Source organism: Sinocyclocheilus grahami, unplaced genomic scaffold (genome assembly GCF_001515645.1).
Source record: "Sinocyclocheilus grahami isolate Dianchi unplaced genomic scaffold, SAMN03320097.WGS_v1.1 scaffold1995.1, whole genome shotgun sequence".
Classification (NCBI taxonomy): Eukaryota; Metazoa; Chordata; class Actinopteri; order Cypriniformes; family Cyprinidae; genus Sinocyclocheilus; species Sinocyclocheilus grahami.
The window spans coordinates 74,419-88,657 of record NW_015507174.1 but is presented as its reverse complement, the minus strand read 5'-3'; the positions used below and the strand labels follow the sequence as shown (position 1 = coordinate 88,657).

Sequence of the window (14,239 nt, the reverse complement as noted above, 5' to 3'; positions counted from 1 at the left end):
CAGTCTGTCTGGAATGACATGAAGAAACAACAAACAGAGACAGACTCGATCCTGAAGAACTGTGCCAACGTCTCCCAGATGCTTCATGAAACCTACCTGCAAAGCTACAATACTGTTAAAAGTTATAGGCACTTGTGTAAAAATGCTGTAAAATGAGGATGCTGTAAAAAATAATGTATAATAATAATAATAATTACAGTTAATGGCAAATGAATGTTTGGAAATGTAAACTGATATTTCCTACTGACAGCACTCAAACTTTCCTACCTACAGCAAAAGATAGAAATAACTGACTTAAAACCACTTTTCTAGCTGGTGAAATACAGTGTTCTAAATGTTTTGGCCACCACTGTAAAAAAAATGACAAAAACACACAATTTATAAAACTTTAACTGAAATAAAAATGTAAACCGAAAATATAATTGCCACAGTTCTTCTGGATTGAGTCTGTCTCAGTTTGTTCTGTTTCTTCATGTCATTCCAGACAGACTGATGATGATCAGATCAGATCTGTGTGTGGAGCACAAAAATCTCACTGGATTAGTACAATTAATGGCAAAATGAATGTTTGGAAATGTAAACTGATATTTCCTACTGACACACTACAGCAAAAGATAGAAATAACTGACTTAAAACCATTTTTAGCTGCTGACAATATTATTGTTCTAAAAATTTTGGCCACCATATTACATGAGTAGCAGTGCGATATGGCTGTATATTGGCAAGGCTTTGCAGTCTGAGATACAATACTTTGGAACGCTGAGTTGCTTCATTGAAAGTTTATTGCATTACTGTATTAAAAGCTAACCGTAGTATGTAGAGCAGGGGTTTTCAAACCTGTCATGGAGGCCCCCCTGCCCTGCACATTTTGCATGCCTTCCTCATCTAATACATCCGATTCAGCTTATTAGCTCATTAGTAGAGACTGCAAGACCTGAATTGGGTGTGTCTAATAAGGGAGACATGGGCTGCGTATATACTTGGCATTAACATGCAACCTGTATCTGGATGTTGTCCACATACACATTGAAAAGACAAATGTAAGCGCGCTTCTGATCAGAATGTTATCCGATCAGCGTGTCCTGGTCCAGAGGTTGTCGAGGACGCATTGTGATCGGATCTCAGTGTAATGTAAACACAATCCAGCCATCGTCTCTGCATTTGCAGGTCGACATCATGCAAAACCCCACCCCCTCTCTCACAAACTTAAATCTTTATGGAGCAATGTGAGCATTCAAGCTAAGCTTGAAAGTAGCTACAGAAACAAATCAAAATATGAAGGCCTAGCAGACGAAATGCATAAACGTGGTTTCGAGAGAACCTGGCTCTTATTTAAATATTGCATGAGAAAGACAGATCCGATCGGTTATCCAGATAGAGAAGTCAGTTGATGTTGCCAAGTGTAAACGATGTGCTGATTGACTGATGATCCGATCTGCTTCACGGTGATTGCATGTTAATGCCAAGTGTAAACGCAGCCATTCAAAATGTACAGGACAGAGGGGACTCCAGGAAAGGTTTGAAAACCCCTGATGTAGAGTATTTTGAGAGAGAGATGGACTGAGCGAGTGTGATTACCTGCATCTGATACAGCATTCATTCTTCAGCTCAATCTAATTTTCACAGTACAACATTAGTTTGAATGTCTGCTGAGGAAAGCGATATCTTTGTCGTACTATCCTTTAGTCTGTTAATGGTGATTTCCGATGACAGTGCTGCTCAGTGCATTTTTTGGCTGCGTCTTACAAGCTGTTGTTAAAAGTAAAAAATAACTTCCTTATTTACAACAGTGTTTTAGTCTTTCAATATAGAAGTCTTTCCTGCTGACTCACTCATAAAAAACAGTCTCTTGTCGCCATCTAATGGCGGAATAATAAAGTCAGAAAGAGATTTATTATCAAGTATGTTTACCCACAAGGAATTTTACTTGACGACAGGAGCTTCCAGTGCAGAAGTACGGACATAGTGAAAACATACATGATAGTGCAGACATACATAGGAATAACACAATAGAGATGGAATATAACACTTACATAAGAAAAACAGAAAATTAAATAATGCACTATATACAGAAGTAGAAATATAGAGGATAAAACATGTAATTGTTTAAATTAATGTACAGATATGCTATTTACAAGTGTGCAGTTTACACATACAATTTTCTGATTTTATGTATAAATGTGTCAGTTATGATGGACAATGCATAGTTATGAATATTTTAATTGTTCAGGCTGAATATAGCTTGCAGGGATAAAAAACTGTTCTTATGCCTGGCTGTTCTGGTGGTTGGTGCTCTGTAGAGCCGACCAGAGGCCAACAGTTTGAAGAGAGAGTGTGCTGGGGGTGTGGGGTCTGCAGTGATTTTCTTAGCTTTTACCTCACTCTGGAGATGTAAAGATCTTGGAATTGCAGTGCATTCATTCGTATACAGGGAGAAGAGCAGTGGGGAGAGCACATATCCCTGAGGGGCACCAGAGCTGATTGTGAGAGTTTTGGATGTGAGTTTACCCAGCCTCACTAGCTGCTGTCTGTCAGGAAGCTGGTGATCCACTGACAGATGGAGGTGGGTACGGAGAGCTGGGTCAGTTTGGCTGAGAGAAGGTCAGGGATGGTGGTATTGAAGGCTGAACTGAAGTCTACAAAAAAGATCATTGCATAAGTCCCAGGTCTGTCAAGATGTTGCAGAACATAATGCAGTCCCATGTTGACTGCATCATCCACAGACCTGTTTGCTCTGTAACTGAACTGAAGAGGATCCAGCAAGGGTCCAGTGATGCCCCTAAGCTAGGCTAGGACCAGTCCCTCAAGTGACTTCATGACCACAGACATTAGAGCAACAGGTCTGTAATCATTAAGTTCAGTGATTTCGGGTTTTTTTGGGGAGGGGGAGGGGTTGCCGTCGAAGCAGGCTTCAGTAGTCCATCTTTTAACAGTCCTTATAACAGGTTTAGCTGATTTCAGTTTCTGCCTGTAGATCAGTATAAGATGAACCAAACAGTGATCAGAGAGCCCCAAAGCTGCTCGTGGGACAGAGTGATATGCAACCTTTATTGCTGTGTAACAGTGATCCAAAATATGTCTCTGCTGGGACATGTAACGTGCTGTCTGTATTTTGGCAGTTCACAGGAAAGATTTGCTTTGTTAAAATCTCCAAGAATGATTAAAAGAGCGTCTTAGTAACTTTGCTCCATTTCAGTTATTTGTTCAGCCAGCTGTTGAAGCGCTGCGCTCACGCACGTGTCTGGAGGGATGTACACATTTGCGAGAATGAAAGAGGAAAACTCCCATGGCGAGTAAAAAGGTTTACAGTTTATGAAGGGTGTCTCTAAGTTAGAACAGCATATCTTTTTCAGCGTCGTTACATCTGAACACCAACTTTCACTGATGTAGAATCACAATCCACCACCCCTCATTTTCCTCGTTAACTCCACCCTGAACAGCTGGAAGCCCAGCAGATGTTTTAGTGAAGCACAATGCAGCAGAGTTTGAAAAGTCCTTGTTGATGCGATTGAGGAGGAGGTGTTCTTCAGTTTTGTTTAGAAGGGAATGGACATTTGGAAGATTAATTCTTGGGGAGCGCAGTTTGAAAGCCACACTCGTGGAACTTAACCAGCGTTCTCTTTTCTGCGTTTGTACTGCACCTTCGACTAGAATGTCCAACAAAATGTCTGAATAATCAAAATCCGGAAACATATTGTCTGGGATGTGTTGGAGACGAGGGATTCACATGTGATAAATGCAGGGAAATAGTTAGGCTGACAGAGAAGATTTCAGAATTAGAGACACGCATCCAAACTTTAATTGAGGACAGTAAGAATGTGAGGGCTCTAGATACGGCTTTGGATGCGACTAGCTCAGGGAGTCCTGTACATTGTTCGGTTCCGGTAACAGAGCCTCCGCAGCAAGGCAACTGTGAGGCGGCATCGTCACGGGTCAAAACACCGCTCTTCCGTTCCGATCAAAACATTAAACAGGTTCTCCACACTCAGTGACGCACCCACTGAGAAACATGATCAAAGTGCTCTAGTTATTGGAGATTCTATTGTACGGAACGTGAAAATAGAGACACCAGCCACCATAGTCCAATGTTTACCGGGAGCCAAAGCGCCTGACATCTTTAATTTAAAAGTGCTGGCTAATGCTAAACGTAAATACAGTATGATTGTTATTCACGCCGGCGCTAATGATGTTCGACTTCGCCAGTCGGAGATCACTAAAAAATAACATTAAAGAGGTGTGTGAACTTGCAAGCACGATGTCAGACACTGTAATATGCTCTGGTCCCCTCCATGCTTACCGTGGCGATGAGATACATAGCAGACTGTCAATACTCAATGGCTGGATGTCTAAGTGGTGCCCGCAGAATAACATAGGTTTCATAGACAACGAGTTTTTGGGGCAGACCTGACCTGTTGAAAAGAGATGGTCTTCATCCCTCCTGGGGTGGTGCCGCTCTTCTCTCTAGAAATATGGCACATAGTCTTAGAGTTTGCACTTGACTAACTGGGGCCCAGGTCAGGAAGCAGACAGACTGGCTAACCCGACCATCTGCTTGCCGCCTCACGTCACAGAAATCAGTTAATTCTCAGCACATAGAGACTCTTTCACCTAGATATCACACTATAGAGACTGTGTCTATTCCCCGAACTAGAAAATACAAAAAACCGTTTAAACCAATTATGAGCCTCTGAACATCCAAATAAGACAAATGAGATATCTCCGAAAAACGGCAAATCTCCGCTTACAACACTTTTTAAAGCATTCAGATAGGATTAACGTTCAAAAGTTATTAAACATTTAAAAACAATAGTTATTTTTAGCCGCAGGCGGCTGTCTCGGTCTTTGAGGGTTAAGGAAAACCCCAGGTATTTATGCAATACAATGGCTAAATTATCGAAAAATAAAGCATCAACAGGCATTGACATTTCCCAACAGCACAGCAGTAATGACTTTATGAACTACCTTACTTCCAATATCGATACTATCAGAGATAAAATTGTAACCATGCAGCCATCAGCTACAGTATCGCATCAGATAGTGCGCTATAGATCCCCTGAGGAACAATTCCACTCATTCTCTACTATAGAAGAAGAGTTGTATAAACTTGTTAAATCATCCAAACCAACAACATGTATGTTAGACCCTATTCCATCTAAGCTCCTAAAAGAGGTGCTTCCAGAAGTCCCAGATCCTCTTCTGACTATTATTCGTCATTGTCATTAACATATGTCCCCAAAACCTTCAAACTGGCTGTTATCAAGCCTCTCATTAAAAACCACAACTTGACCCCAAAGAACTAGTTAATTACAGACCGATCTCGAATCTCCCTTTTCTGTCAAAGATACTAGAAAGGGTAGTATCCTCACAATTATGTTCCTTCTTAGAGAAAAATTGTATCTGTGAGGGTTTCCAGTCAGGATTTAGACCGTATCATAGTACTGAGACTGCGCTCATTAGAGTTACAAATGACCTGCTCTTATCATCTGATCGTGGTTGTATCTCTCTTTTAGTGCTACTGGATTTTAGCGCTGCGTTCGACACTATCGACCACAACATTCTTTTGAATAGACTAGAAAACTTTGTTGGCATTAGTGGAAGTGCATTGGCATGCATTGGCACAATCGCACTTATCTGACCACCATCAATTCGTAGCAGTGAACAAAGAGGTATCACATCGATCACAAGTGCAGTATGGAGTACCTCAAGGCTCAGTACTAGGGCCTTTTGCCAAACTTTTTTCTCCCTTTTCAGATCTCATATCACATCGGAAAGGCATTTATTTTCAATAAAAAAATAATTTTTAAATAAAGTATCGGTTACGGTAGGTATAGGGAGGGCTTATATTGACCCAATAAGGTGGCATCCATTTAATAATTTGAATTAAAATTATAATTTACACTCAATATGTTATTATTGCATACTGTTTTATAATGTACTACAATACTGAGGTGCAGATAATTGCCACTATTTGCAATAAGTAGTATAAATAGCAGAACATTTTGTAATTTTAAGTGTAAATAGAATCTATAGCTATTTGAACTTAGTGTAAAGCATCTAGCATATTGTTAAAAATACTACTATTTTCACTTAGTGTAAATGGAATCCATTGCTATTTGCACTTAGTGTAAATAGCATATATTGCCAAGAAAATATGCTATTTTCACTTAGTGTAATAGACTACGTTTATTCGTGTGCACTCAGAATAACAACGAAACATTGCGCTTTTGTAAAATAATGAAAGCAAACAGGATGCGCGCTCTGCCGTCTCGGACTCTGTGAAATTGAGTCCACGTCTCTTCGAAACTCCGTGTATGCTTTCCTTATTACAGACATAGATGACGAGTCAGTGTCGCCGACTTCATCTCTTAAACTGAAAACAGAAACAATAAATTATTAAAACTTTAATGCAGTGTACTTGCTGTTTTCCCCTAACACATTCATAATTATTATATTTGCCAGTGCGCTGTGGCAAGCCTTTTTTACGTGCGCTTGAGCTCTTATTAGGCTATGTAGGCAATTAAAGGCTCATTATTATGATTTATATGATTTATTGATAAAAGCGCGACTAATAGTGGACTAATGCTTAAAATGAACGACTACTAGTCGACCAGAAAAATCTTTAGTCGAGGGCAGCCCTAATGCATATTGACTAATTGTTTACGAGAAGCATAAGAGGCTGACAATTAGCTGAATATATAGCCTACTTGTTTAATTAGTGACACTTAGCCTGCATTTTAAAATCTTTATTTGCATATGGCAACATAATATTGCGCTCTACAATTTCTATGAATAAATCTCTGACAGAGACTATCAGCCAATCACTGTGTGCATAGTTAATAAGCATACTGACATCATCCATAGCAACGAGGTCAACCCCGCCCCCTTACTCTAAACTTAAGACTTCGCTCTATTCCTTAGTAAAAGTTTGTCTCAGCAGTTTTGTGAATAGGCTTTAAGAGAAAACTCTTAGCTAAACACGTTTACTGCTATTTAGGAGAATTCTTGGTGGTAAGATAAAATGTTTTGTGAATACGGGCCCTAGTCGTTGTTGGCTGCTGATGGTTTCCAAACTCTTGATTTCTCCATCCCCTTTGTTAGATGCTTAGATGCAAATGTTAACATGAAATGCAGTATATTGTCTCAATTTCATCCTTTCAGGTGAAAAAGCTTCTGAAGGGGTTCATGCTGGAGTGGGTGATTCCAGAGCTACAGAAAGACCACAAAGGGAAGAATGCATTCAACATGGAGCCACTGAATGCTGCTCTCATTTTGCTCTATGTGTGGGGACGGTATAGTCTAGAATTAGACAACAGGACTCTTTCTCATCTCTGCACTGCCCTCTGCCTGCCAAAATTACCTAAGGAAGAGTTCCTGTCTTTCTGGGCTGGCATAACAGAATCATTTTCAATAATAAACACGTGAGTACTGTTATATAATTTACAGTTTATATGTAAATTATAAAAATCTCAAAAGAGTGTTGCAAAGCAAAACAAATACAAAGTTCTGTTGTGAAACTCTAAGGCCCATTCCCATTTCTACCCCTTAGCCCTTCCCCCTACCCCTCTGTTTTGACCTCCGTGAAGTTGGCCCCCCACCCAACGCAAAACGTCGGCAAAATAGTCTCAATCGTTTGTGCTCCGTTTGTGCTGTAAAAATGTTCGTTTGTGCTGCTTTGGTTTTTTAGATATTAAAATAATATTTATAGGTCATTCTGAGGTCACTCAGCCCCCCAACATACTCCAAATTCACCCCCAAATAGTCTCGTTTGTTTGTGCTTCGTTTGTGCAGGTAAAAGTTTCGTTTGTGCGGACAAAAATAGACTGCATGAGCACTGTAAAATCTAATTAGTTGGGCTTACTTAAAAAAAAAAAACATGCAAACCGATTGCCTTGAAAAAACGAAGTAAAGTAAAATAGGAATAGTATGTTGTACTGACAAATGCTTAGTTAGTATAGTTTACTTACACGAGAGTTCTAGTAACTAAAAAAGACCTGTAGGGGGTACTTGATCCTTTCATTTAGGTTTACTCATGACTTAGTATAGCTACTCACTGACTCCCAGAGTGCATTGCGGCATAAATATAAATTATGCAGTTGCTTTGTTTTACAGTTGTTGATTTTATTTGCCAATTTTATTTGGAAGGGGTATAAAATAGAATTGGGATTGGGCCTTCCAGTTTTCTTCCAGTTGTATCCTTCAAATACAGTGTTATTTTTCATAATGTTGTGGAGATGCCTTCACACGACATCAACACCTCCGTGCAGCTGCAGTTGTATTGAACCTATTCAAACCAGAGAATGGACTGTTCGACCACTGATTTCAACAGATTTCCACTAAAAATAGCTATAAGATGTCACCTTATCAGCACAAACTGCATACATTTAATTTGATTTAATTGTTTAAAACAATTTAAATACTATTTGGCCAGTGGAAAAAAAAGAGGTCAACTTTATTGTAAAATATTTATCTGAGAATTATGTTAAACAGTTTTGTTTTTATGGATATTTTGATATATTTATTCTAAAACATATCAAGGATACTGGATGGCTTTTAGCAATAAAAATTAATGTGTATAGCACAAATGGCATTATAGTCCGTATCTCATATTTTCCTAACGTATTGTACGCTTAACTGCATTAAACATGGTGTCACGTGGATGGGAATATGCATGGAATTGATATGCAGATGAGGCGTTGTAAATTCCATATTTTATAAATGAGACCCCAGATCTATTCCGCCAAGACCAAACACATTATCACTGCCATGAATATTACCATGCTAAACTCTGAGTTTTCATGCCAGAACTAAATTAACTTCTCAATGTGACAATTTAGTAAATAGACCAAGGCTATATGATCTTTTTTTCTTCTTCTGATATTTGTAAGCATTTCAAATGAACTGGACACCATATCAGGTGTGCATTCAGGCACGGTCATGTTTGTTTAAGAATTGAAATTCCAAATATTTTAAACACCCATCATACAGTTATTTTGAACACAGGCTATAGTGTATTGTGTATATACAATATATAAGAGAGGTTGTTCCATACACTGCTTTAAACACACACACACACAAACTGATTTACTCTTACTGTGAAACCAAAGTTTTGTGTGATTGTGTTTTTGTCTACTAAAATATTTAGGCTAATGTAATTTTCCATTCACCAGTCACTTTGGCTGGTGGGTACAACGATTAATTTCCAACCCTGGTCACAGTATTTATATATATTACTCAATCATCTAGATACATACCTCGGGTCAGTCAATTATTATATTAATTTAAACTATTATTATCGAACTGTTGTATTCATTTAGTCATATATAAATATATCTTGGTGTAGGCTATATCTTTAGACTTTTATAATTCCTTATCTTCTTGTTGTTATGACCTTGAGATATTCTATGCATCTGTGAGCTGTTTTTGTATGTATCTGATCTCTCTGCTCGTGTGTGTGTAGACATGTTTGTGTTCTAGATGGGTGTGGCCTCTGTTAACCAGCTGGAGATGGTGATTGCTCCTACTATGCACCTTACCTAGATATAAGGACCGCCCCAAACACTCGTCTTCTGCCTTCGAGCCTCGTTGACTTCGTACCGTCGTGTTTCGCGTTCTGATTAACACTCTATCCGTCTCCTATCAAACTGCCGAGTATTGGATAGTCGTGCCTTGTAGGTTCCTCTTAGTGTAGTGATAGCTACTTTACAGAGCTCTCGTTCATTCCTAGTCCTAGCCTAGTCTTGCCCTGTCTGTTTTCTTAGTCTTTCATCCTTGCCTGTTTACCTGGTTTATCCCTCTAGTCTCGCCCCTTTGATTCTGTTTGCCGATAGTTGACCTCCGCTAGCCTTAGGTTTATTCTTGCGTCTTGCCCGCCATATACCTGTCTGCCATTATCTGACCCATGCCTGTTCTATGACCACGTCTCTGTCTTCTGTTAAGAATAAAGCTTGCACATGGATCCGCACGTCTCAAGTCTTGTCAGCCCCGTAACAACTACTCAGAGCCGTAGTTCACTGAGAAGCTACGCAAACAGCTGTCAATATCGCGAACGATTTCTTCAATTTCAGAATCGCGCAATAAAATCGTCTGGAATTTTTTTTTTGTTTGTTTTGGTTTTTTTGCGTAACTTGTCAGTGAACTACGGCTCTGTGTAGTAAACGCTGCTCCATCTGAAAGCACGTGATGATGATTTACTGCTGATTACAGAACCGGCTTTACTAACAAAATGCGCACGACAATCACATTCGATTAATCGTGCAGCCCTAGTTTGTATCTTCGTTGTCGTTTGGTTGTGAAAGAGTGTCCTACCAGAGAGAGATATTCTGAGTGTAGTGAATCTGTTGAGTGTTTGTTATTGTAAGATCAAATTCTGAATCTCCTGTTTATCTGAACATTGCCTGTTTTGACTATGATTTGGATTCTGATTCTGCTTTCCGATCCACCGGTTCACATCTAGAGAGTGAGGAAAGGGTCAATTGCACGAGTCTCACGCTGAATGCGTGAGAGTTGGCAGCCCTGCTTAAGTCCATCTTTTTTGGAGAAGAGGTCTTGATAGTTTTGATTCCCTCTTCAGCTTTAGATTGTCTGACATGGTGGAGGCGCTGATCAACAGGGTGAGAGGAGAGCACACGTCCAATTGGATCATCGTCATTCCACTGCTACACCTTCTCAAAGGCACTTCAGAACCATTTCAGCCAGTGCTTAATCAAGTCAATGCACAATATGAGAAGTGCTGGGTTGGCCTGCAGGGACTCAAATTGGAGTATGTAAAAAATCGAAGGTATGAAATAATCTATGTAATAAACAGTTTCCAAATGTTCTTCTGGGGCCGGTTGCACCAGCTGGACGTGCACCCAGTTGTAAGACTAGGCTGGACGTAAAATGTGCTTTAAGTCGTGTGTAGAAGCTATACCCGTTGCACCATCTCCGCGTAGTGCTACGTCTGAGACTAAATCTTACGCCTAGTCAGAGGTAGGTGTAAAGTGAAAAGTCATGATTTACTCTGACATTATTCGTTTTTAGGATTCATGTCTGTTAGTTAATTATTACTGCAGACGTGAACTGTAATGTTTATGGTCTTTTCGGGCAGGATAAGCGATTAATCGCAAAGCTCGGTGTAGACAGCCTACCACACTGTCGACAGTAATTGAATACAAAATATATTGCTGTACAGCATGTTATAATTATGCAATAAAATATTGCATATGAACTAGGATTATTAAGAGAAACTCAACCATTTGACATCTTGCTTAGAACGACAGTGTAAATGCCTGGAAATATTTCACGTCTTTATCCATTCAGTATTTGTAGCGTGCCCGCCATCTAATAATCGCAATAAGTTTTGTGCTTTGTTACTTTTAATCAGAAATAAATGATCAGCTTTCAAATTCTGTCAATTTTATCACAAACTATAAACGTGTTTTTTCAGCCACAGAAAGACGCCAGTAAAACACAAAATGTCACGCAAAGTCACATTTACCTCAGGAAAGACATTCATTGTACATAAACTTGATGGTCAGCTATAAAAAAAAATAACTTTTCGAGAGAAGCATTGTATTACATTTATTATGTTTACTTAACCTTGATGAAATCTGTCATGGGAATGCAGATGAACTAGGATTATTAAGAGAAACTCAACCATTTGACATCTTGCTTAGAACGACAGTGTAAATGCCTGGAAATATTTCACGTCTTTATCCATTCAGTATTTGTAGCGTGCCCGCCATCTAATAATCGCAATAAGTTTTGTGCTTTGTTACTTTTAATCAGAAATAAATGATCAGCTTTCAAATTCTGTCAATTTTATCACAAACTATAAACGTGTTTTTTCAGCCACAGAAAGACGCCAGTAAAACACAAAATGTCACGCAAAGTCACATTTACCTCAGGAAAGACATTCATTGTACATAAACTTGATGGTCAGCTATAAAAAAAATAACTTTTCGAGAGAAGCATTGTATTACATTTATTATGTTTTACTTAACCTTGATGAAATCTGTCATGGGAATGCAGGGAGACTTCAGATATAAAAACGCGGACTTGTTAGGAAATGTTTACTCAATGAAATCATGGTGCAGTGGCTTCACTTGTTACGATGTCTTGAGCAATTCAGTTCTATAGGCCTATTAGTAGTTAGTTGTAGCCATTGCGGTGTGAACGTCGTCTCAGCTATATCTATAACTGCGGGAGAATGTGTCAGCGTGGATGTGCATTGTCTACGCCGGGTGTAGTTGCACCTGATCATAGTTTCAGTTGGTGCAACAAGTGTAAATGTTTATAGTAAAGCTGGACGTTGCAAAACCCCGCGTAGGGCTTACACCCAGCTTTTTTTTACGTCTAGCTGGTGCAACCGGCCCCTGGGGGTTTCATTTGACATTTTCTTGTAGATATCATCAAACCTTTGAACCCACCTTTTCAGTTTAAAGTAACATGAAAAATGTTTTTTTCTGATTTTTGACTTGTCATTGTTTAATCCCTCTATTTTAGGGCAATGTTGGATCTCATGAAGGCACATGCACACTTGGTGGAGCTGGACAGACTGCTGGCACGGTCTTGGATGTACTTGATGACTTTAGATGAGTTGGTCGAGTGTGACTCCTTCATCCATGCAGAGCTCCTGGACATCCTGCAGCTTTTCACCATGAAATGCCCCAAAGAAATCTCAAACAGCACTTCAACAGTGAGTGTCAAGCTATCAGAAGAAAAAAATCATACATATATTTAAATTGGAACAAATTAAATTACCATGTAATATAACTTAGAAAAATATAGCAGTCTGAAACCGGTATATTTGACTGTTCTGTCATCCCAGAGCGTTTTGAAGATTCTGGAACACATTCAGCTTCACTTGCTTGAACAAAGATACAGGTAAAGTTCTTTTACTAAAATCAAAATAATATTTTGTTTATTTGTTGCTTGCCAAAATATTTTAGCCAAACCGTGACCCCCGTGTGAATGAGTATGCATTATGAAATGATAAGCAATTCAGATGATAGCTGTGTTTTTGACACATAACATGATTAGGTAGACCCAACAAATGAGTCCATGTACGTTCCAATTTTTTTTTTTGTTAACTCACACCCACACCCAATGGAGGAGAATAAAAATAAATAAATAAAAAACATTTACATTTTGGGCAAAAGAGGTTTCCGACCAACAGCGATGATATGTAACTCTGTTTTATCATCACTAACAACATAAAGCTACCTATGACCTTGTGTTCCTACCTGACTTTAGCTCAAGTTTCCTATTAAATGTGAATTAGAGGTCGACCAATAGTGGATTTTGCCGATACCGATAACTAGGTTAGACCACACTGGCCGATACCGATTAATTAACCGATAGTTTTAAAATTGATACTGAACAAAAACTAAAATAGTGCTTTATTAACAAAAACAGTACTGAACCATACTAGTAGTAGTAGTAGTAAAAATAAATAAAAAAATAATAGTAAATGTTGATATTAACGCACTCTAACAAGGAACAATACTTAGCAAAAAGCTTAGAAATAGCTTTCATTAATCTTAATGCTACAAATGGACTCTTATTTTAAAGTGTTACCATTTCAACTGTCATGCTTAAAGATGCACATCTTTAAATATATACACAAAGGCTATAGCATTATAATTATATACATATGGATATTGTATGTATACCCTCACACTTGAACTTCTTCTATTCTTGAACACTTGATGATTATCTAATCAAAATAAAAGCGCAGCGCTGAGTCTAGGAGAACTCATCGGTATCACACACACTCCGAACGCGTCGCGTTCAACTCGAGCAGTGGTCTAAAACAGTTTATTTAATCACCAAACAGACAAAAGTTTACTTCAAGAATGAACAATTTGGCATGGATGAGTTTGAAGTTCGGTGTTTAAAAAATGGAGCAAACGGAAAGAGAAAGCGCGACCTATATTATAGCTCTATAAATGAAGCACACAGACTTTATTAGAGCCACAGAAAGACAAACGTTTTGCTGAAAATGCACAATACACAATTCATTATGTACATTAACAACGATTCGGGACCAATATAATGTAATTTAAAGGAAAACTATGTGAATGGTGCTCTGTGGCGCGGCAGGAGTTTCTGTCGGCTGCATTTAAATCCGCATCTGAAGTTTTCCCTCTCTGTTCAGCGTGCAGTATCACGTGTCTAAATAAATAGCACGTGCTGTCAGTGATTTCAACCACTAGAGGCCGCTCTCGCACTGTATAATGACAGCAGACCCTTCTCAGCC

The 14,239-nt window shown here is 38.9% G+C and overlaps 1 protein-coding gene across 1 annotated transcript in view; it reads left to right on the top strand.

Moving 5' to 3' along the window:
• Positions 1 to 14,239, top strand: part of LOC107573657 (E3 ubiquitin-protein ligase rnf213-alpha-like) — a gene marked incomplete at its 5' end in the record, with an annotated part of 81,958 nt that overhangs the window by 575 nt on the left and 67,144 nt on the right. Inside the window, 4 exons of the mRNA XM_016260099.1 lie at positions 7,159 to 7,418; positions 10,571 to 10,777; positions 12,484 to 12,676; positions 12,809 to 12,864. Coding sequence (XP_016115585.1) covers positions 7,159 to 7,418; positions 10,571 to 10,777; positions 12,484 to 12,676; positions 12,809 to 12,864 — 716 coding nt within the window. The remainder of the gene's footprint in view (positions 1 to 7,158; positions 7,419 to 10,570; positions 10,778 to 12,483; positions 12,677 to 12,808; positions 12,865 to 14,239) is intronic.